Below are 27,443 nucleotides of genomic sequence, written 5' to 3' on the forward strand. Positions count from 1 at the left end.
AGTTCACATTAAAAACTTAGCTTGAGTATAAAAACTGCAGAGCCCCTAGTCTGAAGTCAGTCTGAACATGCCTATTTATGATTAATTTTTAGGATCCCAGTGATGCCTCCTGAATATCAGGTATAGGGCAAAGCTCCCTCTCTACCTGTCTTTCTTGTCAGGGCCCACTGGAGCCATTAATAAGAGTAGATTACAGTCTACAACACCAATGGCAATATGATATTTCAATTCTGGAAGAAAGCAAAAAAAAAAAAAAAAAAAAAAAGTTACTGCCACAGTAGGAAAGGATAGGGAAAGAAACGGTGAGTCAAAGTGTCATCTTGTTAAACCAAAACAAGTTTCAGTTGATGTTCCTGATGATAAAATAAAATCAAGAACATAAGTTTAAATAGCTGCACAGAAAATTGCTTTGCAGGACATCTCAAATGTGCATATTACAATATGCAATGTATTCTCACTGTTCACACACACACAAAAAGATACAATTAACTCTCACTTTTCAGTCACCTTCTAGGGACCTCTATAATGCATTGTTCTCTTGGACTGTCACACCACAAATATGGGGGTTAACCATTCTCTTCTCTCCACACTTTCTAAGAGTCAACAAAATGAAAACATCAGCCCTCTGGTAAGGATTAGGAAAATCATACAAGGTTTTCCTTCTGTTTCTGAGGGCTAAACAGTAGTTGCATAACTGGAAAAGTCTAGGAACTACTAGCCCATGTACCTCTATTGACTAGAATTAAGACATTAAGGGAAATATTCCTGTGTAATCTTTCCTTCTGTCGCTTGTGCTAGGGTTTCTAACAGGTACATTGTCTTCAAATCATAGTAAATTTACTGGGACAGACTTTGTCCTACACAGGAGAGGCCTGCAATTTGAGCTGAATTATTTTAACATAGAGGGAGGTATTCAGGGATCCTATGTGGCCACTGATCCAAGCTGCATTTTCTAATCCAGTTTGTTAGGAATAAAGCTTTCATATATATATGTATATATATATATATATATATATATATATATATATATATATACATATATAATATTATATTTCATATGTATAATATATTATATAATATATGTATATATCCCTGACACCAAGGTCTATTTTGAATCAGTTCCAAACTCAGAGGAAAAGGAGTACAAATTGCACTTTATGAAGAGATATTATCAATATACTTTGTTTTGAGTAAAAAGAAATTATCTCATTTTTTTTTCCTCTCTTGGTAATGGAAACTTCTAATGGACCTAATTCACATGAAACATATTGATAGGATTACTCAAAGAGAATTACTTTGCAGTAGTGGCTATTAGGAACTAGACTACAAATCCCATGTGGAAAGAGCCTAAGTGAGGTGCTTACTCCAAAAGCCCCTGTAAAAGCCAATAAGAACTGGAGCTCAACATTAAGCCAGCTTTAGGGTGTCTTGACAAATTTGGCCCTCAGATTTCTGTCCTTCTAGGTTATTGGGATAAGTTAAAAGTCTGCCAGGACATTTAATCATGACTATACATTTCACTGATAAAGTTTCATTAATCTATTGGTATTACAATGTAATTTTGTTTTCTAGAAACTTTGAATAAACTAAGAGAATGAACAAGGAATAGAAAAACAGTGTTTTGAAACTTCAAGAGAGAAGAGTGATAGAAACATATAGTAATGTCTAGATGAGTTAAGAATCAGTTATGACTGGGAGAAATTATTTGCCAATTATACCTGATAAAGAACTTGCATCCAAAGTATATAAAGAACTCTTGCAAGTGGATAATAAGAAGGAAAATGACCCAATTTTTAAAACGGGCATATATTTAAATGGACATTTCACTAGAGAAAATACAAGAATGGCCAATAAGTACATGAAAGATATTCAACAGCATTAGTCAAATGCAAATTAAAACCACAGTGAGATACACTTCACACCCATTGGAGTGGCTATCCTAATAATTTTTAAAAGGCAGTAAGGTGAGGATGTGGAAAAACTGCAGTCCACAAGCCCCATGCACTGCCAGTGGGTATGTAAAATGGTGCAGCTACTTTGAAAACCAGTCTGGCAGTTTCTTTAAACAAGTTAAACATATATTCACCGTAACAACAAGCAATTCTCCTCCTAGGTATCTACTCAAAATAAATGAAATCCTCACAAAGACTTGTACATAAATGTTTATAGCGGCATTATTCATAATAGAAATTACTCAAAATGTCTATCAACTGGTGAATGGGTAAACAAAATATGCTATATCCATAGAATGAAATACTATCAGGTGATAAAAAGCAACAAAGTACATCTATGTACTGCAACATGGATGAATCTCAAAAACATTATGCTAAGTGAAAGAAACCAGCTGCAAAGTCCCACTTGTATGATTTCATTAATACAAAATATACCAAAAAGTCAAATATAGAGAGAAAGAAAGCAAATCAGTCATTTCCTGAGGCTAGGGTGGGAAAGAGAACTGACTGCAAAAGAGTGCAAAGGATTTTGGGGGGTGAAGGGAATGTGCTAGAATTGGATTGGGGTGATAGTTGCACAGCTCGGTAAATATACTCAGTCATTGAATATATGCTTAAAATAGATGGATTTTATGATGTGTAAATAAGTCCTTAATAAAGATTTTTTTAAAAAATTATGAATTGGACAAGAATCAGTGTTATCATTGATGAAAGAAACTAAACTATTTTGAAGGGCAGTATGGCAATGTCTATTAAGGCTTTAGATATATATACCCTTTGACTCTCCAGTATTCTCCTATGTATATATTTATGTATACTCATATTCTCCAATATAGATATACCCTTTGACTCTCCAATTTATCCTGTGTATATACTCATATAAATGCACACAGATAGATGAACGAGGATCTTGCGTGAAGTAGTTTGAAATTCTAAACCCCCCCCCAAATATTCTAAATGCCTATTATTAGAGTACTAGTTACATAAATTATGATATATCCACAAAATAAATTACTATGAAGAATTTTTAAGGAATAAGGTAGTATTTAGGTACTGTTGTGTGTAAGATACATTGTTAAGTGGAAAAAAATAACCAAATTATGTTAACACATATATGTTCCCACTTGTAAAAATATGTGTTTGTACATGCACAGAAAATGTCTGAAAACATAAACCCTAATACTTGTCTCTGAAGAGTAGAGTTGGGGGAGAAGGGAATAAAGATCTTTACTTCTAATTTATGTATACCTTTATAAAACCATTTTAACTTTTCACAGATAACATGTATTACCCTTATAGAAACACAAATTTAAATGAATTAATAAAAAGCCACTAAAGAAAAAAGCAAGTTAAAAAAAGAGAAGCAGTTAGTTGGTCGCCACTTGAGGTTTAACAGTTAAATATATTTAAACTTTCTGATGTAGGAAAAAGGAGTGCTACATTATAGGTAACTTATAAATTTGCAAAAGAATTATCCCAATAGTCTCCGCTTTGGTGCAGTGCGGGAAAAGTAGCTCTTAAAGGTTTCAGGATATGGTACAAGAGATTAAAAATGGCCAATTACTAGATAGCTCAATGATGTTACTGCTCTTAGAGGAATCATGGACAATTTTCCACATGCTGCTTATGGCGGCAATCTGTTCAGTATTGAACTGTTTTTCTCTGATGGAGGAATATAAAAAGGCCATCTTTGCTTTACTCCAAGTACATAACAGCAGGATAGTAATAGTAACAGTTTCTATTTACTGAGTGTCTACTCTGTGCTGGGTACTTTACATATATACGTTTTCTCTAATCCTCACATCAAGTCTGCAAAGTAGGAATTATTGTCCTCTTTTCCTCACTTGACGAACAGGCTCAGAGAATTAAATTCCTTGCAGAAAGGTGCACAGAAAATAAGTGTTCATAGAGCTGGGTCTTCTTGCTATCAAAGCTGACACTTTCACCAAGGCTTGCAGCAAGATAGAGCGCTGTTAGAGAGAACATCTTTCATGATTTGAACAGCCAAGCAGTTTTACATCAAGGTTCAAATTCTTACCTGTTCATCTACCTCTTGAGAACTGTCAGCGTCAGTGCCGTTTGTTTCAAACTTTCCATATGTGCCACTAAGAGATGAGCTGCTATCACTTACGCTACTTTCTGGGGTGCCTGTGACACTGTCACTAGCTGGCCGTGAGGACACAAAGAGGCTGATGTTATCAAAATCGTCATCACAGAACCTGTTCTCAGCATCCACCTTCTGCACTTTTGCAGGATTGTAGGGTTTTAAGAAGGAGGAATACACATATCCTTTCATAACTGGATAGGAAACAGAAAGAAAGAAAGAAAAAAACAAGGTCATTTGTGTACCCTCACCAAACATTTGTGTTTAGAGAAGCACAGAGTGGCCCGTGGGGAAATCTCCACCTGAAAAGAGGGGGTAGTTTTGTGCATTTTATGCAAAAAAACCCAAAAAAACAAAAAAACCCTTACTTCCTGTGTCAACGAGCCACCTGCTGGTACTCCCCAGTGGATCTTTCTGTTCCATCACAGCCACCAATTCCCCTCCTAGAAGATTGATGTCATATTCTTGTGTAGCATTGCACTTCCGCTTTGCCTGGTAGAGTTCTTCTTTACTGTACGTGGACAGAAGTTTGGAGCGGTGAACATCGGTTTGACGTGGCACTTCAGGCTGGGAGAAGTAAGGAGAAATTTTGGTTTACATAGATGTATAATAAAATCCTCACTGAACTGGTAAATATTCCTTCTTTGGAGATTTTTTTTTTAATGTTGAAGCCATCCACTGATTTGGGATTATTTCAACACTAAGGCATTGTTGGAATTATTGTGAAGCATCCAGCTGAGTTCTGCAGTGAAAAATTCTCCAGTTAGCACATGAGGGCAGTGTTGCAGAGAGGAAAGAATCCAACTGAGCATAAGGAGGCAGAGGTTCTAATCCCTCTTGGATAGAACAATTTTTAATTTTTTGCCGTACTGTAGACAACCCCTTGTGTATTAAGCACTTGAAAAACACTGTTTAATTAAGTAAATTGTATATGTGCATGTCTTTTTCTGGGAAACAATATCAGTAAATTAGGCAGGGGTCAAAAGGCCTAGACCCCTCCCAGCTCTGCCTCTAGTGATTTTGAGAAAGCCACTTTATCTTCAGTGCCTGGGATTCCTTATCTAGAAAAATGAAGGAGTTGGACTATATGATTTTGCTCTATAAAATTCTATTCATTCATTCAGGAGATATTTATATCTGTTGTCCGGCACCATTTTAGCATCTTGGGATACGTCATGTATAAAACAGGCAAAAATCTAGGACCTTACAGAACTCATAGTATAGAAAGTAGAAATAGACAAGAAATCCTAAATATAATAGGTAGGTAAGTTACAGGATACTAGGATGAGATAAGTGATATGAAAAATAATACACTGTGATTTGAACAAGGAAAAGAAGTGATAGTCATTGTCACGAACCATACCAAACTCACCAGAATTTGCACAGGCTTCTTCTTTTCAAAACTAAGTTTCCTCTCAATAAAGGTGGCACTGTTGTCCTTTACAAAATTAAGATTTTGAACCTCTTCTAGTACTCGATTCTGAATTTCAGAGATGCTCGAGGCCAGCAGTGGTACCTATAGGTAGAAATGATATGGCATTCTTCTCAGACAACTATTTAACCATATTAGATATTGAATTTAGTAGAGTTGTGACAAGCAAAGAAAGTGTAAGATAGCTCCACAGCAAGAGATTGGGACAATGTTAGAAGATTTAGATAAAAATGGTCTAAATAAACTTTTTAAAAAAAAAGTGTAATTTAGTTTGCTGTCTCTGGAAACCTCACTAAAATGATAGGGATAATTTTTTTAAAGGTTCAAGCCTAAATAAAAGAACACAAGAGAAATAAAAAACACAATGGAATTTTGGAAGAAGGGCTCAGGAATTGATGGCAAGAGGGTCTTCCAATGTGGTAGGGTGGGATAGGGGGAAAGAGAGAGAGAAGCTAAAACAAGAAGCATTGGTTAAGAGCCTGTGGCAGCTTTAAAGCAAATCAGCACATTCTTTGACATCCTCTCCTCAGGAAGTGGAGTGGAGTCCATGCCCTCTCCCCTCAAAAGTGGGTGGGTTTTTTTAATTGCCTCCATGAACAGAATGGAAATGAATGGAACGACAGAAGTGATGCTATCTGACTTTCAAGATTAGGCTAAAAAAGACTGTATAGCCTCTGCTGGTTTCTTTTGTGACACTCACTCTGGGAGACTTAATATTAACCATGGAAGAAGGCCAGTTGCACCGTGGCCGCCATATCAAAAGACCGTGTTGAAAGATCGGAGCAGGGTGAGAGGTCTATGGAGCCCCAACTGTCCTAGTCGCCAACTGTTTGAGTCTTCTGTCATCACCCCATCTCCCACCTCAGACATGGGCCTGAGGAAGTCTTTGAGATGACTCTAGCCCCAGCTATTATCAGACTACAACCTTATAAGGGACACTGAGAATGACTTCCTTGAGCCCAGTGAACCTCCAGAACCATGAGAGACTATAGTAATAAATGACTATTGGTTGTTACATGCTGCCATATTTGGTGTAATTTGTTACGCAGCTATAGGCAACTGGAATCATCCAAATATCCTTCCATAGGAACAGGTTAATACACAAAGCTATACATACCATATGATTCCATTTTCATGAAATACAAACCAGGCATAACAGTCTACGATATATATGTAAGAAAAATGGTTACCTTTGAGGGACTGTAGCCAAGGAGTGGTCATGAGTGGCTCTTAAGGGGAACTGGAAAGGGCTAATGTCTAGATTTTGATGGTGGTTACACAGATGTATGTATTTGCAAATATTCATTGAGATGGGCACTTCAGACTGATGCACTTTACCATACATAAGTTATACTTCAATTTAAAAAGTTTAAAATAAGGAAATGATCAAGGAAATGCAAATCAAAACCATAATGAGATATCACTTCACACCCACTGGGATGGCTATAAAAAAAAAAAAAAACAAAAAAAAACCAAGGACAGGTAGATGTAAGGAATGGGAACCTCAGTTATCACTGTTGCGAATGTAAAATAGTGCGGCCACTTGGGAAAAGTCTGGCAGTTCTTGAAAAGGTTAAACACAAGAGTTAGCATATGATCCAGCAATTCTACTCCTAGATATGTACCCAAAAGAAATGAAAACATACATCCACTAACATACATTCACTAAGATCTCAAATGTTCATAGTTGGCCAAAAGTGGAAATAACCCAAATGTCCATCCACTGGTGATGGATAAATAAAATGTGGCATATCTCTACAATGAAATATTATTTGTCAATAAAAAGAATTAAGTACCGAAACATGCCACAACATGGATGAAACTTGAAAACATTATGCTAAGTGAAAGAAGCCAGTCACAAAAAACCACATTTTATAGAATTCTATTTATATGAAATGTCCAGAATAGGTAAATCTAAAGAGACAGAAAATAGACTGGTGATTGCCTAGGGCTGGGAGGTTGGGCAGAAATGTGGATTCACTGCTAATGGCACAGGGTTTATTTTGGGGGTGATGATGATGTTCCAAAATTGATTGTGGTGATGGCTGCACAACTCTTGTGAAAATACTAAAAACTGTGGAATCGCATACTTTAAATGGGTGGAATATATGGTATGTGAATGATATCTCAATAAAGTCGTTATCCAGAAAATAGGGGGTTGGTTGTACACTATTGTATAGCTATGCAGTAGACTAGTATGAAGCTATAGAAGAGAAGAGAAAGCTCTCTGTGTACTGACATGGATGCATCCCCAGAAGGTTAAATTGCAGAATGCTGCCATAATTTCCTAGTTTTATATAGGGAAAATATATACAGAAAAATATATACATATTTGCACTTCTAATGGCATGAAGAAACCATAAACGGATAAATTAGTAACAGCGGGGGTGGAGTCGGGGATGAGTCATTAGGGGACAGGAGTCTATGTGAGGCTGCTTATACATTTTTATGTAGTTTTGCCTTTTGAACCATATAAGTATAGCACGTGTTTATTCACCTTAATTTAATTCAAAGGATAAGCTAAAAGTTAATTAAATACACAGTGAAAAATAAAGTCAGGACAATTAATTTTCCTCCAAATGTTGCCCATTAAATATCTACCCAGCTGAATGAAAACTAATTGAAATGAGGGGCAAAGAAACCACACTGATTTTTTTAAGTTGATATTAGGTTGTAAATATCTTTCTTCTCCGTCAGGGAAATAGTCATAAAATCATATCCTAATGGAAAGCTAAATTACACACACGCACATACACACACATACACACACCCTAGGCCTTTTTTTTTTTTTTTCCATAGAGGAAAACAGAAGCAAAAGTGACTGGTTTGACAGTTACTCTGTTTCTGTCATTACATTGAGATGGCCTTCTTTTAGGATCCATATCTTACACAGTCATGGTTAGCATTGAAGAACTGTTGAATAGGAAGAGAATACAAAATAAATATTGATAAACTTCAGCAAAGCATCAAGCAGGTGGAGCTACCCTGGCTTCACTGATGAGTGGAACAAAGCTAAAAGGTGTTTGGTATTCAAAGAGGAACCTCCAAAAAGAAATACACGTGTGCAAGTCACAACAAACCTGAACTAGGAAATTTTCCTATGGAGGAAAGAGAAAGAAATAGACTATATGACTGGCTTCAGTTAAAATACAGCCTCTGCCCCAGGCACACACATGCACCACACACATACCCACTGTGAACAGGGCCACTTGACATAGCTGTGGGTTTCTTTTCTTTTTTTTTTTTAATGTTTATCCATTTTTGAGAGGGGCGGGACACAAAGTCCAAAGCAGGCTCCAGGCTATGAGCTGACAGCACAGAGCCCAATGAGGGGCTCGAACTCATGAACCCTGAGATCATGACCTGAGCCGAAGTCAGGCACTTAACCGACTGAGCCACCTAGGCACCCCTTCATGGCTGTGGTTTCTAGTAGATCTCGCAGGCCAGGGTAGCAGGAGCTGGTACTGAGCTTACCGGTGCCACCGTAGAATAAACCTGCTGAGCCACAAGTGTCAGGTCCCCAAGAAGAGTGACGAAGCTACACAGACAGTTCCACAGAATCTTCCGGGCAGCCTGGTTGAACACCTGGAGCTCCTCCACAAGCTGGGCATTGAGGGCCTCATACTCCTTTTTGGCCAAGTCTGACTCATCTCCTGCTGCCCGTCGTAGGTTGCTGTTGCAGTCCAGCAATTTGTCATAGCGCTTTTGGATGAGCTTCTGAGGCCCGGGGAACAAGGACAGCAGGGCTGACAGGGGCATCAGGACAAGCCTCTGTAAATGGGCTGCCTGCCAAAAGAGAAAAACAATGCTGTCACAGAGTAAGCAACAACCAGTACATGTCCTGCACTATCACCAGTAGGCTTACGTCCTCCCTGAAGGAGCACAAAGAAAGGCAGGAAAGTATCAAGCCAAGTTAAGAGGGGATGTGATCTTTCTTTCTGTCTAGCTAAACCCGCTCAAGGACTTAAAAGAGGTACTCTAGGAGGAGGAATAGAGGAAAACAAAAATTAAAGCCTGCACACCCAAAATACACTCAACCTTTCCCTTTACAGCCACTAGTTTTGTCATTGGTGTCATCTCCTTCAACTCTTTCTCTTCCCTTTCCTTCTATTCCCAGAGCCAAACTGAGCTGCTCCAGCCCATGGGGTGGGAGGCAAACTCTAGTCTTTGACCCCTAAGACTGCAAATGACTCACCATATCATTTCCTTCCTTTGCAGGCAACAAAAGGAAGATAGTCTTAGAAGAGACTATATCCTGTTCCTCCCACATCCGTCTCAATTCCTTGGCTACCCTGGTAACTCATTGTGGGTAGTGGAATTGTATTCCCTATATAGATAAGTACCTCCTTATTATAGGTATTTTGCTCCTGTGATAGAAATGACAACAGAATTACTGCTTTCTCTTTAAATACATTGAAAGACTAAACTGATGCTGGTTTTGTTTCGTTTCTTAAATTGTTACATTATTAGGTCTGAGTCATTGAAAATGAACTTCATGGAGCACCTGGTTCGTTCAGCAGGTTAAGCGTCCAACTCTCGATTTTGGCTTAGGTCATAATCTCACAGTTCGTAAGATCAAGCCCCATGTCGGGCTCTGTGCTGACAGCGTGGAGCCTGCTTGGGATTCTCTCTCTCCCTCTCTGCTCCTCCCCCTGCTCTCTCTCCCTCTTCTTCTGTCAAATAAATAAATAAAAAAGAATTAAAAGAAAAGGAAAATGAACTTCATATTAGCCCCCAACCCCATGCCAGCTCCTGGGCACCCTGAATTTAATTTCTGATACTTCTCTTTCCTCCCCCTCTCTTCTGAAGTGCAAATAGTATCCTATCTGCTGACTGCAACTTTACCCTTTATCATATATGCTTGGGTTACATGATTATGTCATAGCAATTTGGAAGTAGGTTTCTCCTTTGTACCCTGAAAGATGTCCTAGGGAATCAGCATCTGAGCAGTAAACAGCCTCTGGCAACTTTGTCTGAACTCACGGGAAATCTACAGAGAGGGGAAACCAATCTCTTACTGGTACTAGCAATAGACTACACAGATTAAATTTGATGTCTAGTTTATAAGATAATCAATATACACCAGCAGACTATTTAATGAGTCCTTTGACTAAATGAAGAATCTGTTTACTGTTCTTGGATAAATTACTATATTTGTAACTTGACTGGATTCTACAGGTAATATAATTACAATATCACAACATAATTACTATATATATATCCTGTGGACCGTAGACATAAACTGATTCACCCAGACGTAGGAATTATGTTTGGAACAAATAAGAATCAGATTTTCTTCTAATATTTTGTCCTATACAAAACATGTAGGCAAGTATTAGTCAAGGTTACATAAAAACACGGCTCTGCCTTTAGATAGATTTTTGAGCTCTTATTAATATTTGGTTTTTTAAAAAGCTTAATATACTTTATTCATAAGTTTAAAAGTTACTTTTATATTGATGTCTCTCGATTATTTTAATTTAGCCGAATTTATCATCTTGTGGTCTCATGCAAGGTGGAGAAGAACACTGCTCTTCTTTTATCAAATTCTGGACATTCTTGCTGAGGGAGAAGCTGTACACCCTGCTCTGACAGCTCAATAAATACTCATCTACTTAATACATTGGAATTAAGCTAAAGAGCAAACCCTTAAGGACTTTTCTAAAATGTATTCTCTGTAATTAAGCCCAGAAATTTATAAAGAACTAGCCACACTTTTTCCATTTCACATGCATCGGAAAAACTTCTCTCTTGCTCTCATATTTATCTCATCGATTGTCTTAATTCACATGTGATCCTGATTTTCCATTCCCCAGTGCCAGGAAAGAGAGATGCTTCTGAGTGGTTTTTTTCCTGGGGGGGTGGGGCTGCATCATCTCCTAGGATTTGGAACTACTATATGAGGGTATTCACTGGATGACTCGGGGGCATTACTGAGATCTAGAGTCTGCTACACCAGAAATGCTAAACACCCCCCAACACGAGGGCCTCAGTGAAGAACTGTGTGACCGCAAATGCCAATAATGCCAACATAAAATGCCACTTTCAAGGACCTTCAAGATGATGCAGAAATCTATTATAGCTTCCATATAATACTTGAAATGCTACTATGCTATATTAATACCTATGGGACAAAAGATACTAAATTAAAATTTGTATTACTCAAACTAACTTACCAGACAAATATTTTCTTGGCCTTAGCATGTTTTTATGATGCTCTAGCTATGTTTTATAATTCTTTATATTTTAAAGAACTCATAAAAAGCACATATTTTACTGCAGAACAGAAGTTGTATGACCCAAAGGTAAAATCCCTTTCTCAATAAGGCTTTACTTTACAATATATACTGTGTTAATAAAAGTCACATCTTCAGAGAGTATCATTGCTCCTCCTGAAAAGACTCTGGACTTTTCCAGAGACTCCTTTAAGAAAATCACAGCTTTCTGGGATGTCTGGGTGACTCATTGGTTAAGCGTCGGGCTTTGGATTTTGGCTTTGGCCATATCTCACGGTTCATGAGTTCAAGCCCCATGTCGGGCTCTGCACTGACAGTGCAGAACCTGCTTGGGATTCCCTGTCTCCCTCCCTCTCTGCCCCTCCCCTGTTCACACTCCCTCTCTCTCTCTGCTCTTTCTCTCAAAATAAATAAATAAATAAATAAATAAATAAATAAATAAATAAATAAAACAAACATTAAAAATAAAAGAAAATCACAGTGTTCCAACTTAATAAATTGATGACCTATCACATGCAGGCTTAAACTAAATGTTGACTTTAACATTTATTTATTTTTGAGAGACAGAGTGAGTCAGAGCACAAGCAGGGGAGGAGGGGCAGAGAGAGAAGGAGACACAGAATCCAAAGCAGGCTCCAGACTCTGAGCAAGTGTTCAGCACAGAGCCCGACACGGGGCTCGAACCCACGAACTGTGAGATCATGACCTGAGCCAAAGTCGTTCACCCAACCAACTGAGCCACCCAGGTGCCCCTAAATGTTGACTTTAAAAGCGACACAGACACTGACTACTCTTAGAAATACAGTCTGGGACGCTCTTAAATTTTGATTATAGTAAAATCTTCACTAATCCACTTTAAAATAGTTAATAATAATAATAATAATAATACCCTCCTATTTAAATCTATTAATTTTGACATTAGTGTTTGCTTTAGTGCATGTTTTTTCTAACTCTAGCAAAACAAATAAAAAGCAACTTTTCTTTTAACCCTACTTTCTAATTTATCTGTGAATATAAATAACTTACAAAGTCACCACAGGGTTGTGGGGCGTTACTCGGAGTCTCTGAATGGCTCCTCTCCTCCTTATCTCTGTTGCAAGAGATGTCCTGGAGCTCCATTACACTCTGCAGCGCTAAGGGCATGGCATCCTGGAACCCAAGAACAAAGTCACAAAATGGGCAAAGTTCTGAAGTTCAGTACATTTAAATGTGCCACAAGTGTGCACTTCATCATTATAACCCTCCATTACCACCGAGGGATAAATAGAAAAAAAAGGAAGGAAAAATTTCATGAATGCTCTGTACAATGAATGAGACTACTTGTAACAATCTATTTTCTTACTTTCCCTCTGTCACATCCTCATACTGCTCTGTATGACACCTTCTTTCTTAAGGGGACTCCATCTTAAGTTCCCTCATTAGCCATTATTCAGCATTCGGTTCTTACAGATCCCTTATTTTAGAAGTCACTTCTCTTTGATTTATGTCTTCAGCTTTCTTTAGAGAATGTAATGCTGTCTTTAAAAGAAGATGTTCATGTTTTGGTTGAATCAGCTAGTGGAAACAGAAGACTTTCCTGTAGATGTTCCCAAGATACATTTACTTCATGAAATGTATAAGAAGGACAGGTTCCCAGTGCTCTCTGGCTGTTATACTTAAGTTTTAGTTTTCTTTTCACATAAAGCAGAGCTTTAGGAAGAGATTAGCAAAACTGGTGGTAAAATCAGGCTTTGTGTCAGTTAATAAATGAGAAAAGATTGTGGCTTGTTGGTTACTTAACATAGAACCTGTCTCCAAATCATAATGCCTGTTAACATAATCCTCTGTTGGTATGATAATTTATCTAGCTTCCAAAAATAGATATCCAAGATAAAAACTGGGAAATGGGAAGGGGGTCATTTGTTAACTGAGTTACATGTAATTCTACTAGCTGTCTATGTCTCAAAGTCATGACCATTATCAAGATATTGAGGACACTATGTCTTCTTTATGAGATCAATTCTTTCTCTACTGAATATAATTATACTGCACTTCAATGGGTTTGGTTAAGTCAGTGATTCTCAACAAGGGCAGGAAAACCTCCTGAGGGACTGGAAATTTTGGCGGGGGGGGGTATTTTTGTCTTCTACTATGGTTGTGTGGGAGCATTTGCATATTGTAGTTCTTAGTATTTTGTTAGAGTTTATTTTCTTTTACATAAACCTACCTACCTTGGGTTGAATTACTGGTGAATTTCATTCAGAACTGTAAAGGGAGCATTATGAAACACTGGTTATAAAATAAATAGAGGTGCTCAGTTCATCCAGAGTTGTGTGATCACATGTCCTTTCTTAAGTTGGCTTCTCAGAAGGTTACAGCTAAATTTGAGACCCAGTTTCTGTGGTTTTTATATGGCCTTTATGTTATGTACTTTTCACTCTGTAACTTCTCTAATTTCATTTTATGCCCCCTCTTTGATTTACTTTTTTCTTTCAGTCCTACTTTTAAATTTGCAAATATGTGTTCTAGGTACTAGAAAGGGATGTGTTAGTATAATACAACAAATAAAGAAAATTTCTGCTAAATTCATTTTGCATTAATGAATTCATCTCAATTGTAAGGAAAGCATGCTGATGGCCCAGCACCACGTGGTCAAGCATCATGTGAGCACATGTTCCACAACATGTCGACTTCGACTGGGAGAAGAAATGGGGCAGGTAAGGGAACAAAGAGCAAAATCTAAATGTTTCTACTGGCTTCCCCCACCTGCAGTTGGCAGCCTCCCAAATCTGATACAATGAATTTTATCATATAAATTCGATCATATAAACAAATGAACATTCGCATTTACTCTTTGTAATAACCATGGACATTAAGATCTTCTTATAGAAACTTCAAAAACAGTTGTCTCACCTACCTGTATGTGTTGAAGACAGAGCGAAATGTTCTTCACACAATGCCTCACCGTCTTTTCTAAAGATCTAAATAGCTTTTCTTCCCTATTAAAGGTATTGTCTTTTACCTAAAATAGAGATGAAATTATTTCTATAACTCAAACAAATCTGGTGTTTTGAAAAAATAGCATGGACTGTATTAGCCTAGCACATGATAAAAAAAAACCAAAAACTCCTTGTTGAGATGAAAACCGTTCATGTCATGCTGACCGTCTCAGCACGGCACTTGCTGTGTACCAGCACACAGCACGACTGATGTTCAATTAGTGGAGCAAAGTCACATGGTGAGGTTAATCTGCTCTCAGCTTTCACATAGCTTCTTCATCTATGCGATGGTAGCTGTAGGAGGTAAAACTTTTCTCTGCAGTTTTTAATGGCATATATTATGTATGTACTTAAATTATGCTACATTTGTGTGTTCGTAAAATAATTAACAGACAAGGCATTTGGAGTTACCTATAAATAAGGGTAGAACCTGAGAAGAAACATGGGGGAAGGGAAGCGGGGGTGGGCGGATGAGGAGTGGGGGTGGTTAGGGTTAAAACCTTGTGAAACAAAGACCCTTGTCTATAGTCAGGGGCATTCACTTTCGAATGCCCCCTCTCTGTAAAGAGAGCTTTCATACTATTCTTATTTTCTCATACTCTAACAAACTTTTGCCTGCTGCTCATTTTATTCTGCGTCCACCTCTTTATTCTTCGAAGCGGCAAGACAGGGAATCCAGATATTAAGGTAAAAAATCCCACAACAGTAGTAACCATAGCTGTTCTCTGTTCATAGGTTTGTTGATTTAAGATGGTTGACCTTAGAACTGAATGTATAGAAAATGGTTTCATTTTTATTTTATTTTTAAACCCCTTAATATTATTTATCTAGAAAGCTTTTGATTAAATGGGCAGTTCTTTGTAATTCACACAACATTCAGTACCCCCTAGCTTAGGATCTCTATGCTCTAACCCCATTTGATGTAAAGAACAATATGCCAGGGCAGATTATTTTAAATGCAATTTTCAAGGACCCATTGCCAGCTATTTTATTTTGTGTATCTTGGCTGGGATCCAGATGATTCAAAAATAAGAGATTCCAAGGATCACAGTATGAGAAATATTGCCCAGTTTTATGTTCCTATACCCAAGTCTTTTTCATGCTACTTTATTTTGCTGGAATATGCTGCTGTCCTTTTTTTGCCTTGCAGAATTCTGTTTAATTTTCTTAAGGACTCAACTGTCACCCCTTCTGTGAATCCCCCCTTGAATTCCTATTCTTTCCACTGTAGAAAATTAATTGCTCCCCCATGTGCTCTCACAGCTCTAGTTAATTATTTAAGTGATTCTCTCCACTGATGAATTACAAGCATTTGAGATTAAGTATTTTTTCTTAATAATAATAATAATAATAGCTAACATTTATTAAACACCATATTCCAGACACTGTGCTTAAAACCTGTCTTCCATTTTTCTCATTTTAATTCTTATATAACTCAATGGCCTAGGTGCCACTATTAATCCCATTTTAGAGATAAAGAAATAGAAGCTTGAGAGGTGTGGCAGATATAGTTGATGTTCCCTGTCGTCCTTTTGCTGATAGGATCTGCACCCTGGGTTAAGTGGGACATGTGGCTGCTCTTTCCAGGCTCCCCTGCAGCTGGCTCTGCCCTTTGTAACTGGTTTGGGCAAATAGGATGTGAGCTAAAGAATGTGTGTCATTTCTGAATTTTGGCCTTGTAACATTGTCCTTGGGACTTGACTGAAGACATAGCAGTGACCTAGCTTCAACCAAGCCAATGAAGACCGTATGTTTAGGGGAAGGCACAGCACAAACTGGGGATAACCGGGTTCCTAAAGAATTTTGTGCAGCAGAGCTCATCTGAATTCACATCTCAGGACTATGGTAAGAGAGAGAAATAAATGACTATCTGGCTTAAGCTACTTTGTTTTGGAATCTTTTTGTGTTAGAAGCTTGGCCTTTACCCTAAATAATATAGGAAGTTAAAGAAATGTACTCATGTTAATAAGTAGAGCCAGGATTCAAACCCAAGGAGTCTGAATGCAGAATTTCTTTGTATTCCCAATCTCTAACATAGTGTCTGGTACATAGTTCAATACATGTGTGATGAATTGAACGGAATCTTCCTCTTGGGTAATAGTTTTATACCCTAACTCCACCAAATATTTCACTTGAGCTGCTGACAAGTGCAAAATTGACTGATTTGAGATTTATCTCTTCTGCAGTTCAGCCTATGCAGCTGATTTTCTGATTAACAGTGAAATGCTTCATTGCTGACAGGACATCTTCTCAAAAGATTAAGGGGAAAATCTAATTAATATCCCTTCAGGCCACTTTACCTACAATTCACTTTTAGTTCACAATTGGAAAATATCAGAAGCTGATGATAAATATGTTAAAGAATGTAACTGCTTCTACAAAAACCTGCCCAGAATTAAACCTTCCTATTGTTCTTCAATAGAATTGTCTTAAGCCAGAAGCAGCATCTTAAAGACTAGGGGAGAATTGTGCGCATGACATTTACACATGCCTGTGGAGGCTACAGTCTCTTCTCAAACTGAATTCCCAGTCCGATTTTATTATTTTTGTTTTTAGTTCAGATGTCTTGATTTTCCTTTCCCTGACCTATGACCACACACCACGATGTCCCAAACTTCTCACATTATAGTTTCACATTAAGAGAGGGGCCTGGAGTGATTGTCTGCATGCAGTGGACCCAGTGAGGCCCTAGGAGAACATGAAGAAAGTACTAGCATGAACGGTACATGCCATGGACTCCGAAAATATCCCTGTTGGCTATGAAATGGTAAAGTAGGTGCAGCCACACAGGAAAACAAAAACAAGGCTTGGAAGAAGTTGATTATATTGACAAGTCCGAGAGAGGAAGTCACTGCATGCCATGCAGGGCCACAGGACAATCACTAGGTTTCAGTCAGGTGGCAGAAAGGAGCAAGGGGAAAGTCAAGGCCAGAGCCTTTATTGTGGTTTCTGTGGGAAACCCTATAGAAAGAGCTGGGTAAGGATAAACAGTTCAGGACTGACCAGTTTAGAGAATTCCCATGGGCTTTGGGCAATAGGGATTGTCTCTAGTTGCCTGGTAGCTGGGATGATTTAAGGCAAAGGAGTACAGGCTTACTGGGTGAGACATAGATAAGCAGGTGTTTGGAGCTATAGACTCAGGATTGGTTGGTTTGCATATGAAAGAAGTGATCCCAGCTGAGCCCTTTGCTATCCTTAAGAATGGATTAGCCCTGGGAGGAGCCTCTCTCGTGGCCAGCAGCTTTTCCAAGGCGTTAAAAACATCATAAAATATAGAAAATAAAAGACCTGATTAATACACCATGCATAAAGGAGTTTATATCTACAGGAGAAGTAAGTCTGTACATTAAAAGGTAAATAATAAGACAAGGTAATTGTGAGAAATGAGATGATTCATTTCCCGAAATACCAAATAAAAGCTGTGCTGTCTAGTTAATAGGTTTACAACCTGTTGGAAGTATGTGCGAACCCGTCCTTCCACAGTGGAGCCCCAAACCCTTAGATACTTCACTTCCTGGTTCTTCTTCCCCTCTCCATTTTGCAGGCTTATTTTTTGTGGGCTTTGCAATAAGCCTCTGCCAAAGAACTGAAGTCTCCGCATCACCTCAAGGAATGTACATTTGTTCCAATCAGACTGCTTTTTGCCTTAAAAGGGCATAGGCGATGTCTGGGTAAGGCTGTAACCTTTGTAGTACTCAGCCAATGAGGAATCAGGGGACGGATTTGCATGCTAGGAAATAAATTGCCTACCGTAACTGCCCGGAGTGTGCCTGTCCATCAGACACCCACTCTTGCAAGAACATTGATTAAAGCCTCGCTTCACTGTGCTCTGAGTCTCTGCGTCCCTCTTTGATTGGGTCAGTGGGCTTATTTCTCACAATAATGATATAAAATAATGATGATGATGATAATGATGATGATCATGATCATGACAGCTAATATATATTGAGTGCTTACCCACTGTGTTAGGTATTTTCTTCATGAGCATCACCTCATTTAATCCTTACAACCACTCCATGAGTTAGGTCCTACTATAATCTTTATGAATGCTTTGAATTTAAGTTATGTGCCCAAAGGCAAATATTTATTAAGTGGAAGAGGTGAGGTTCAAAGCCAGATCTGGATGACTTTGCTCTTAATTTCTGCCCTGCGCTGACTCCTGCAAATATTTATGGTGCCGAGATTGGAAACACTCAGTAAGCTTTTTAGTCATTCAGAAGAAGAGGGTCTTAGGGTCAGAAAGCTGCAGACTTAACAGAAAAAGGAAAGACTCTGGCAGCTAGCAAGTGAAGTAGATAGGACAAGCCATCTAAAACCAATGCTGAACCATCATACGGTTGGTTGCCTCTAGTTCACACTAAAAACCTTAGAGATGTTAACATAATAAGGGTTGAAATCAGGCAAATGAGAAGGAATAAAAGTGCTATATGGTATTTTAAGAACTGCCCTGCCTACTTTTGGTTAGAACGCCACTGAATTATTATCTCCAGGCTGTGAACTTTCCATCTTGTGATTCTCAAAGTGTGTTCCATTGGTCACTTATTTCGAGGTCATTTAGCTTCAAAACACCTGGAGTTTTTGTAAAACATACAGACTCCTAGGTTGTGCCTTCAACCAGATGGAACCCTGGTAGCTCCTCGGGTAATTGTTATGTACATTAAAGTCTGAGAGTCTTTGCTAGTCCATCCATTATTTGTTAGAAGTCAAGATGAAAGTGGTTCAAACCAGGCTAAGCAGCTGACACAGAACAATTATCCAGTAATTTAATGTGCATAGGAGTGGGGAGAGAGGAAGAGGATAAGTGTAGGGAAAAAAAATCATGTAAGGTGTGCACCTACACCCTTTTTAAAAAAAAAAAAATATAAGTGAAATAAAGATAAGATGAAAGGAGGACTTTGCCTTGGGCGAGACTACACTGGTTGATGATGAGTGTCAGCACTTCTGGGACATCCTTGTTGAGCCCTGTCCTCACACCCTTATCTCTCCTTTCCTTCTTGAGTGGAAGGAAGCACCACAGCTAAAATAGCATCAAAACCACTCCCACTCGACTTCCTCCAAAAGAATAAGTGGGGCGCCTGGGTGGCTCAGTCAGTTGAGTGTCCGACTTCAGCTCAGGTCATGATCTCACGGTATGTGAGTTCGAGACCTGCATTGGGCTCTGTGCTGACAACTCAGAGCCTGGAGCCTACTTCGGATTCTGTGTCTCCCTCTCTCTCTGCCCTTCCCCCACTCATGCTCTGTCTTTCTCTGCCTCTCAAAAATAAAGAAACTTAATTAAAAAAAAAAAGAGTTTTAAAAGAAGGAGAAAGAAAGGAACAGCATCAGGCAATCAGTTTGATTCTCAGTGTTCTAGAAGCAACTCTGATAACAACCAAACAAAACCTTACACAAATATCAGCACTCATGCTCCCCAGGAGAATGTATGTGACCCCAAAAGAAAAGTTACCTGTGATTCTCCTCTGGTCAGAATCTTTAGATGATTTGTCACTCTTTTTGATTTCTTACTAATTGAATGAATATTTAGTTTAGACAATTTGTCTTTAAGTGATTCATCCTCATCATTCTTCTTGTATTTTAGAACTGAAATGGAAGAATGCAATCACAGATCTGAACACATGCAACATGGAAAGAGCGTGTTTCATCCAAAGTACGTAAGATCAATATTTAAGATAGAAATCTAGATGATTTTTGACCCTCTGATGCAGATGCAATATGTTCCAGTGCTACTGCCCAGTCATAACCCCAGCTGCCCAACCTGCTGACCAGAAACTCAGCTGTCCAAGGGCTTGAGCACCTCAAAGCTCAAGGTGCATTTACCTCCCACATTAAAGAAATCCCTGAAAAGCTTTCTCTCTCCTCAAATAATACATTTATTATCTTCAGTCTCTAGGATGAAGCATCATGACCTAGGTAAGAAAACTGGATCCAACACAAGGAGACCTCAGACCCTAGAGTGGCTCTCCACTAGCTGAGAGATTTGGGGTAAGTTGAGTCACCTCTCTGAGCTTTACTTTTTTATCTTTGAAATAAATTTCATCTCTCATATTGTTCAAAATATTAAATATTTCTTTTTGTTTTCTAAATGTTTATTGTTGAGAGAGAGAGAAAAAAATCTTAGGTGGGGGAGGGGCAGAGGGGGGAACAGAGGATCCAAAGCGCGCCCTGTGCTGACAGCAGAGAGCATGATGCGGGGCTGGAGATCCTGACCTGAGCCAAAGTCAGATGCTTAACTGACTGAGCCACCCAGGTGCCCTAAGATGTTAAATATTTCTAACATTCAGTTTTGGTAAGGGTGTGGAGAGATGGGCAATCTTAATACACTGTTGGTGAGGATTAAACCAATGCAGTTTTGTGGAGAACAATTTGGCAGAATCTTCTAAAAGTGTCGTCTATGATCAGAAAGTCATGCAGAGAATCTGTTTTCCATAGTCAAGCATACAAAGTTTTGTTTACTACAGCATTTTTTCCTAATAGCACAATGTTGGAAACAATCAAAAGGTTTATTCATAAAGGAATAGTTTAATAAATTATGACACACTCAGAAATAGAATACTAGAGAACCAGTAAAAAGAAGGCCAATATTAATTAGAAACGTGTCCATGATATTTACGTTTATGATCAAAAGGTTCATGATAATTAAATTTAAAAACAAATCCCAGCAAACTGTAGTGCCATGCATGTTGCAGGAAAGAAGAAGAAGGAGAAGAAGGAGAAAGAAGAAAGAAAATAGAAGAAAAAAAAACACAAAGAGGAGCACCTGATTGGCTTAGTCGGTTAAGCGTCCGACTTCAGCTCAGGCCATGATCTAACGGTTCACGAGTTCAAGCCCTGCATCAGCCTCTGTGCTGACAGCTCAGAGCCAGGAGCCTCTTCAGATTCTGTGCCTCCCTCTCTCTCAGCCCTTCCTCCACTCATGCTAGGTCTCTGTCTCTCAAAAATAAACAAACATTAAAAAAACTTTTTCTAAGGAAAATTAAATAAATTAAAATGTATTGTTCCCCTGAAAAAAAATAATAATTTATTCTTCTTTCTGAATTGCTTACTTTTATTATTAATCCTTTCTGCTTTAAAATGTTTTTATTAATGATTTAATATCAGTAATTGTACATTCTAGATAGTAATCCTTTGCCTATGGACTGTCTTTTAATTTTCTTTATGGTGTCTCTTCCTCTACAACTTCCACTTTTTTATTCTGGGCCCTTCTTTATAATTTTAATTTATCAATATACATACATATTTTTTTAATAAAAATTAGAAAATAAAAACAATAAAAATAAATGAAGTTGTTGGAGCAGTTAGCTCCAAAGTCCTACCATTGCTTTAATGTTGAATTGAGCTTTATTTTATTTTAATTTTTTTTTTAATGTCTATTTGTTTTTGAGACAGAGGGAGACAGAGAGCGAGCGGGGGAGGGGCAGAGAGAGAGGGAGACATAGAATATGAAACAGGCTCCAGGCTCGGGGGTCAAACCCATGAACCGTGAGATCATGACCTGAGCCAAAGTCGGACGCTTAACCGACTGAGCCACCCAGGCACTCCTTGAATTGAGCTTTAATGTTAGAAGCACAAAGCCATTTGTGAACTTACGGACACAAATTACACTACGAGAGGACCTACAATCTATCCCAATGTATTACTATATCCAGGATGATAGAAACCATATAACTGTGCCTCCTGTTCTGAAATCTACATTCCACTTCAGACACAAATTTTACATCTTAGCTAACAAATGCTTAGCAATAATTTGTTAATTTGAGAAAGAAATATACTTGTTCACTTCAGTGAAACAATTATTGCTACAAAATCTCCATTCCTAATGTGCCAGAACCAGATGAGCTCTATGTAGCAGCAGCTGGACCTGTTTCACCATCCGTTTCACCAACCTCTAGATTCCCACGGCTCCAGCTACTTGGCCACGCCATCTCTCCTTGCCACACATACCGCCAGTGACAGGAGGACGACGCGCTATGGTTTCTTCAGGCCACAGTATGTCACCAGGTGTGCAGTGGGCAACAGAGGTTGAGTATAGGGCTGCTTAATTTTTAAAAATTTGTCATTTTGTGTGTGTGTGTGTGTGTGTGTGTGTGTGTGTGTGTGCCTCATGATTTCCTGAACCCAGACAAAATCACACTCTCCTCCCTGGCCTCTAACTCTAGATATCAGATGACCATGATCACCACAACTGCTGTAACTACTTAGATATTCTGATTCTCAGAAGCAGAACACTCCAGTCACAGAAAACACTCAATTCATCATGTCTCCTCTTACCTAAATCTTTCCGTCTTTTAAGTTCATTGATGTTCACATTAATGTCTTTCACTGCAGTGAAGGCATCCCCGAGCGCCCTGAAGTCTGGGTGAGAGGGAGGGGTGGAGCCCTGGAGTTCACAGAGCAGTAGTGGGTATTTCATTACACGCTGGATTGGTTTGATCATCAAAGAGCCCATGTCCAGTAAGTTTGGCTTGCCTCTATAATAGAGATAAATAATATCAGTTTCACAGACATTTGTCTTATTAACTCCTTTTCATTTTTGTGATTTTTATCATTAATCCTGAAACTGTTTTTCTCCTTTATTTTTCCTCCATTTGGCTGCATACAATTTTATTTTTAAATGTTTATTTATTTTTTGAGAGAGAGAGAGGGAATGAGCAGGGGAGAGGCAGAGAGGATCCAAAGCAGGCTCTGCACTGATAGCAGAGAGCCCGATGTGGGGCTTAAACTCATGAACTGTGAGATCATGACCTGAGCTGAAGTTGGACGCTTAACCAACTAAGCCACCCAGGTGACCCTGTACACAATTTCTAAAAATAAAGCAAGAGCAATGGATGACAGAAAGAAGCCAGACTGAAACATCCTACTACTAAAAACCTAAAAGAAAACACATGAGTATATCTGTCCACCAAAAAGGACTCAAAGCAGGATTTCCATCCATGTTCCACTTACCTTTTTTGTTTTTTTTTTAATGACAAGATTCATAATAATAGTGGGAAACAATTCAGAATTCCTTTTTTGCAAAGACAACCAAGAAAACTACATCTTCCTGGAGATATTTTTGTGATTATTAGCAAGGAAAATAAATTCATTATTTAAAACATGACTTGCCAAGTATAGACGAAAGAAATCATTGTCTTCTCTCTTCTACCAAATTGAATAGTTGAATTTATAATGTTTCAGAGGTTCTACCACAGTTCCCAGAAGACATTTCTAATAAATGCAACAGTTCTCTGAATATTATTAATGCCACCACTGTCACTAATCATTGCTATCACATGACTTTGCATGATTTTCCACATGGAATTCTTCTTAACCAACAGATCTTCAAACGGCTACATACAAGTGAGCACACCTGGCTGACTCTCTCTTTCGGAGTTCTGACATGAGAATAGAGTCATTCCAATTGGCCAAGCAGTTCACAGGAAGCAAAAAAGCTGAAATCTTGGTCATGTCATTGCCTAACCCACTGTCATGCATTTTTTAGTGAGAAGTCAGATTTCTAAAAGCCTTTTTATGTCAAGAGGCAAATAAAGAGACACTGTAAATAAGCATGGACAGAAATTGTGCTTTGAATCCCTTCTGGTGGACAGATAAACCTATTGGTTTTCCTTTAGGTTTTTTGTTTGTTTGGTTTGAGTTTTGGGGGTTTTGTTTTTGTTTTTGTTTGTTTGTGTATTTGTTTTTGGTAGGTAAGAATATAGACAGCTTTCCAATCTTAATAGGTGAATTTTTTATTCTTTAATTATTATTTCTAAATATTAATAGGGACAGACAACACACCACATCACTGGAATAGTGAAATGGATCTAAAAGACTTTGGATAAAATTAGAAAAGTTTATCATTAGAAAAGGCCTGAAAACACCTTAGAGATCATCTAACTAAACTCTTCATTTGAAAAATGAGAAACTAGGGAACTTTGATTATCATGTGTATGTGCACACATACACACACCAGTCACTCTCTGACACATCTCCCCATTTTCATTTTTATTGTAGCACTTATCAACTATCTGCAATCATTTTGTTTCCCTATTTATCAGTTTATGCTCAATTTCTCTGTCATCACTCTATCTCCAGCCTGACATACATATTTTCTCAATGAATATTTGTAGATTGAAATGATAGATTTCAGATTTTCTGTAAGGTGCTTTTATTTTACATTGAATTTTTTTCCAAAAAAATTGCACAGTGGTCATGAATACTAGACCGAGGAGCTTTATCACATGCTGAGAAAATGATGATACTATAATAAAGACAAAGACAGAAGCAAACCAAGTGGCAACCTTTTTTTTTTTTCTTTTGAGGAAATTCAAAGTAAATATTAAAGGTTTGCAAGGGAGTAAAGAGCTGCTTTAGTGTGATTTATCTTGCACTTTCTACCCATTTACACAAAATCCATTAAGGACGGGAGGAAGGGATGTAAGGAGACAGGATGGTAAGGAGGGAATGAGGGAGAAAGGGAAAGAGAGATGTTGTTGGTTTCCAAGAGGACAGGGTGAAGTGGAGGGGAAAAAAATGTAAATCTATTATGAATACTGAGAAAAGTAACTAGGGGTGCCTGGGTGGCTTGGTCAGTTGAGCGTATGACTTGATTTCAGCTCAGATCATGATCCCAGGGTCATGGAATCGAGCCCCGTGTCGGGCTCTGCACTGAGCATGGAGCCTACTTGAGATTCTCTCCCTCTGTCCCTCTGCCCCTCTTCTCCTCTGCTTATGTGCTCTCTTTCTCTCTCTCTCTAAAATAAAAAATAAATAAAAAAGCAACTAAAAATATATTTTCTAACTGATGGTATATCAAAAGCAAAACATCTGAATATGAAATACAGCATTTATATGTATCTTAACAGAGATTCTTCAACAATACAACAGTTTAGACACTTAAGTAAAAATAATTCCCTTAAATAAGAACAAGTCAGGAATATGGAAGGTATTAACTTGATGAGAAGAAATCATTTTATCTGTGTGAATATGATCAGAATTTCTTCTGAGGTTTTCCTTTGACTATCACCAAATATTAGTTTATTTAATCCTCTAAAAATCACTGAAAATGCCATCAAAATATGAATATAATCAAACAACTCAATCAAAGAAAACCCAACTTTAATAAGATAGTTTATTAGTGTGGTCTATTGTTATGTACATATTTAACATTTTTAATTACAGGGGAAAAAAACCCAGATGTATGGCCTTTAGGCCATACTTGTAACTCTGAGCTTAAGATCTTTCAAAAAAAAAACAGCCTCAGCCCTTTAGAGTGTCCACACCTTATCATTACTTCTTTTTCCATTACTTTCTGATATCAAAGTTCTATTCTCTCTCGTTTATGTTTCAAGGGGCAATAATAACAATTATTAATTATTACTCTTTCTCTTAAAAGTGTCACAATGCAATTATTTAAAAAGGCTTTCTCAAAAATGAGAAATCTCTCAGACACTTTTGTCTCCAGACACATACTTTGGACAGTTGCCCAAGTGATGAGCAATGATGTTCTGATATCTGCATCACACAGACAAGCAATATGGTAGAAAAGATAGAGGATGTCTTTTAAGATAATGACACTCCAGGCATTCACCCCACCTAATCCTTTCCAGTAAGATTAAGTTCTGATAACTATGAGAGGCAAATGAGTCCTATGTGTGATATAACTCAGCTCAGCCAAACACCCAATTATCACATGCATCCCCAACAGAAAGTAACCAAATGCATAACAATTTCCCATACACACTGGGCTAAAAACCAAGGTAGTCATTCATTTGTAATTCTGTTTCTTCTTCTTCTGTCTTATTATGAATACTTTGGCAAGCATTTAGTACATAAGGAGCTACGCTAATCTCATTGTGAATTATTAGGACTTTACAAAGTCCAGTAAACACAGCTGGCTTTGTTTTAGCAGCATCCAGTTTGGCTGTAAAGAGCTTCACAACAAACACAAGAAAACAGTGGCACAATGAAAATAAAAATGATGTTTAAACATTGTAAAAACTGTGGTGACAGATAAAAAAATCAGATATATGAGACTGAGGTACACCAATATATCTTAATTAGAGGGAGAAAACAAGAGGAAGGGAAAATAATCATTTAACTATCGATCATATTACTTTGAATTTCCTCTGTTTTATGATCACAAGTATCCTAAATTTAATATTTATTTTACAGTAGCCACAAACCATGTGTACTATTATTGAATTTATTTTCATTCACTCTCCTTTTAAAACACCTTAAGTCAATTTTAGAAAAAAGCTGTACATTGCTATACAAATAATAACGAAATAGCATTTGACATAAATAAAAAATTGTTGTAAAAATAAATACGCACTATTAAGTATTAGAAGATGTGAAGAAGGGGTGCCTGGGTGGCTCATTGGTTGAGCATCTGACTTTGGCTCACGTCATGATCTCACAGCTCAGAGCTTGGAACCTGCTTCAGATTCTGTGTCTCCCTCTCTGTCTCTGGCCCTCCCCCACTTGCAGTCTGCTGTCTCTCTCTCTCAAAAATAAATAAACATTAAAAAAATTTTTCTTAAAGGAAGATGTAAGGAAAATGAATTAATGGTAATTGATTCATTACCAGAGAGTTTCAGACCAGAGAGAGCCAGTAATATGGAGAGGCAATAAGTTAATCATTCCTCCGAAGATTCATCAATTAGACTCCCTGAGAACCTGTGGAAGTGGAGAGAGGGAGAGGTGGGGCTTAGAATAAGAAGGACTAGTTGCAAACCTGTTTAAGAAACAGCCTAGGGGTGTCTG

At 38.0% G+C, this 27,443-nt stretch overlaps 1 protein-coding gene and 1 long non-coding RNA gene across 3 annotated transcripts in view; one reads left to right on the forward strand and one right to left on the reverse strand.

Moving 5' to 3' along the window:
* The window catches only part of ARHGEF38 (Rho guanine nucleotide exchange factor 38), a 132,703-nt gene that overhangs the window by 9,879 nt on the left and 95,381 nt on the right, over nt 1–27,443 (reverse strand). For both annotated transcript variants that reach the window (XM_027061842.2, XM_015062612.3), the window contains 8 exons: nt 22,971–23,170; nt 20,149–20,282; nt 14,621–14,725; nt 12,751–12,873; nt 8,963–9,274; nt 5,429–5,572; nt 4,425–4,623; nt 3,991–4,250 (listed from right to left, as the gene is read on the reverse strand). In XM_027061842.2, coding sequence (XP_026917643.1) covers nt 3,991–4,250; nt 4,425–4,623; nt 5,429–5,572; nt 8,963–9,274; nt 12,751–12,873; nt 14,621–14,725; nt 20,149–20,282; nt 22,971–23,170 — 1,477 coding nt within the window. The remainder of the gene's footprint in view (nt 1–3,990; nt 4,251–4,424; nt 4,624–5,428; nt 5,573–8,962; nt 9,275–12,750; nt 12,874–14,620; nt 14,726–20,148; nt 20,283–22,970; nt 23,171–27,443) is intronic.
* Nucleotides 16,042–21,744, forward strand: LOC113599978 (uncharacterized). Its single transcript, XR_003420977.2, has 3 exons — nt 16,042–18,373; nt 20,281–20,349; nt 20,586–21,744. It is a non-coding gene; the product is annotated as an uncharacterized LOC113599978 (long non-coding RNA).

The sequence above is a fragment of the Acinonyx jubatus genome, chromosome B1, assembly GCF_027475565.1.
Source record: "Acinonyx jubatus isolate Ajub_Pintada_27869175 chromosome B1, VMU_Ajub_asm_v1.0, whole genome shotgun sequence".
Classification (NCBI taxonomy): domain Eukaryota; kingdom Metazoa; phylum Chordata; class Mammalia; order Carnivora; family Felidae; genus Acinonyx; species Acinonyx jubatus.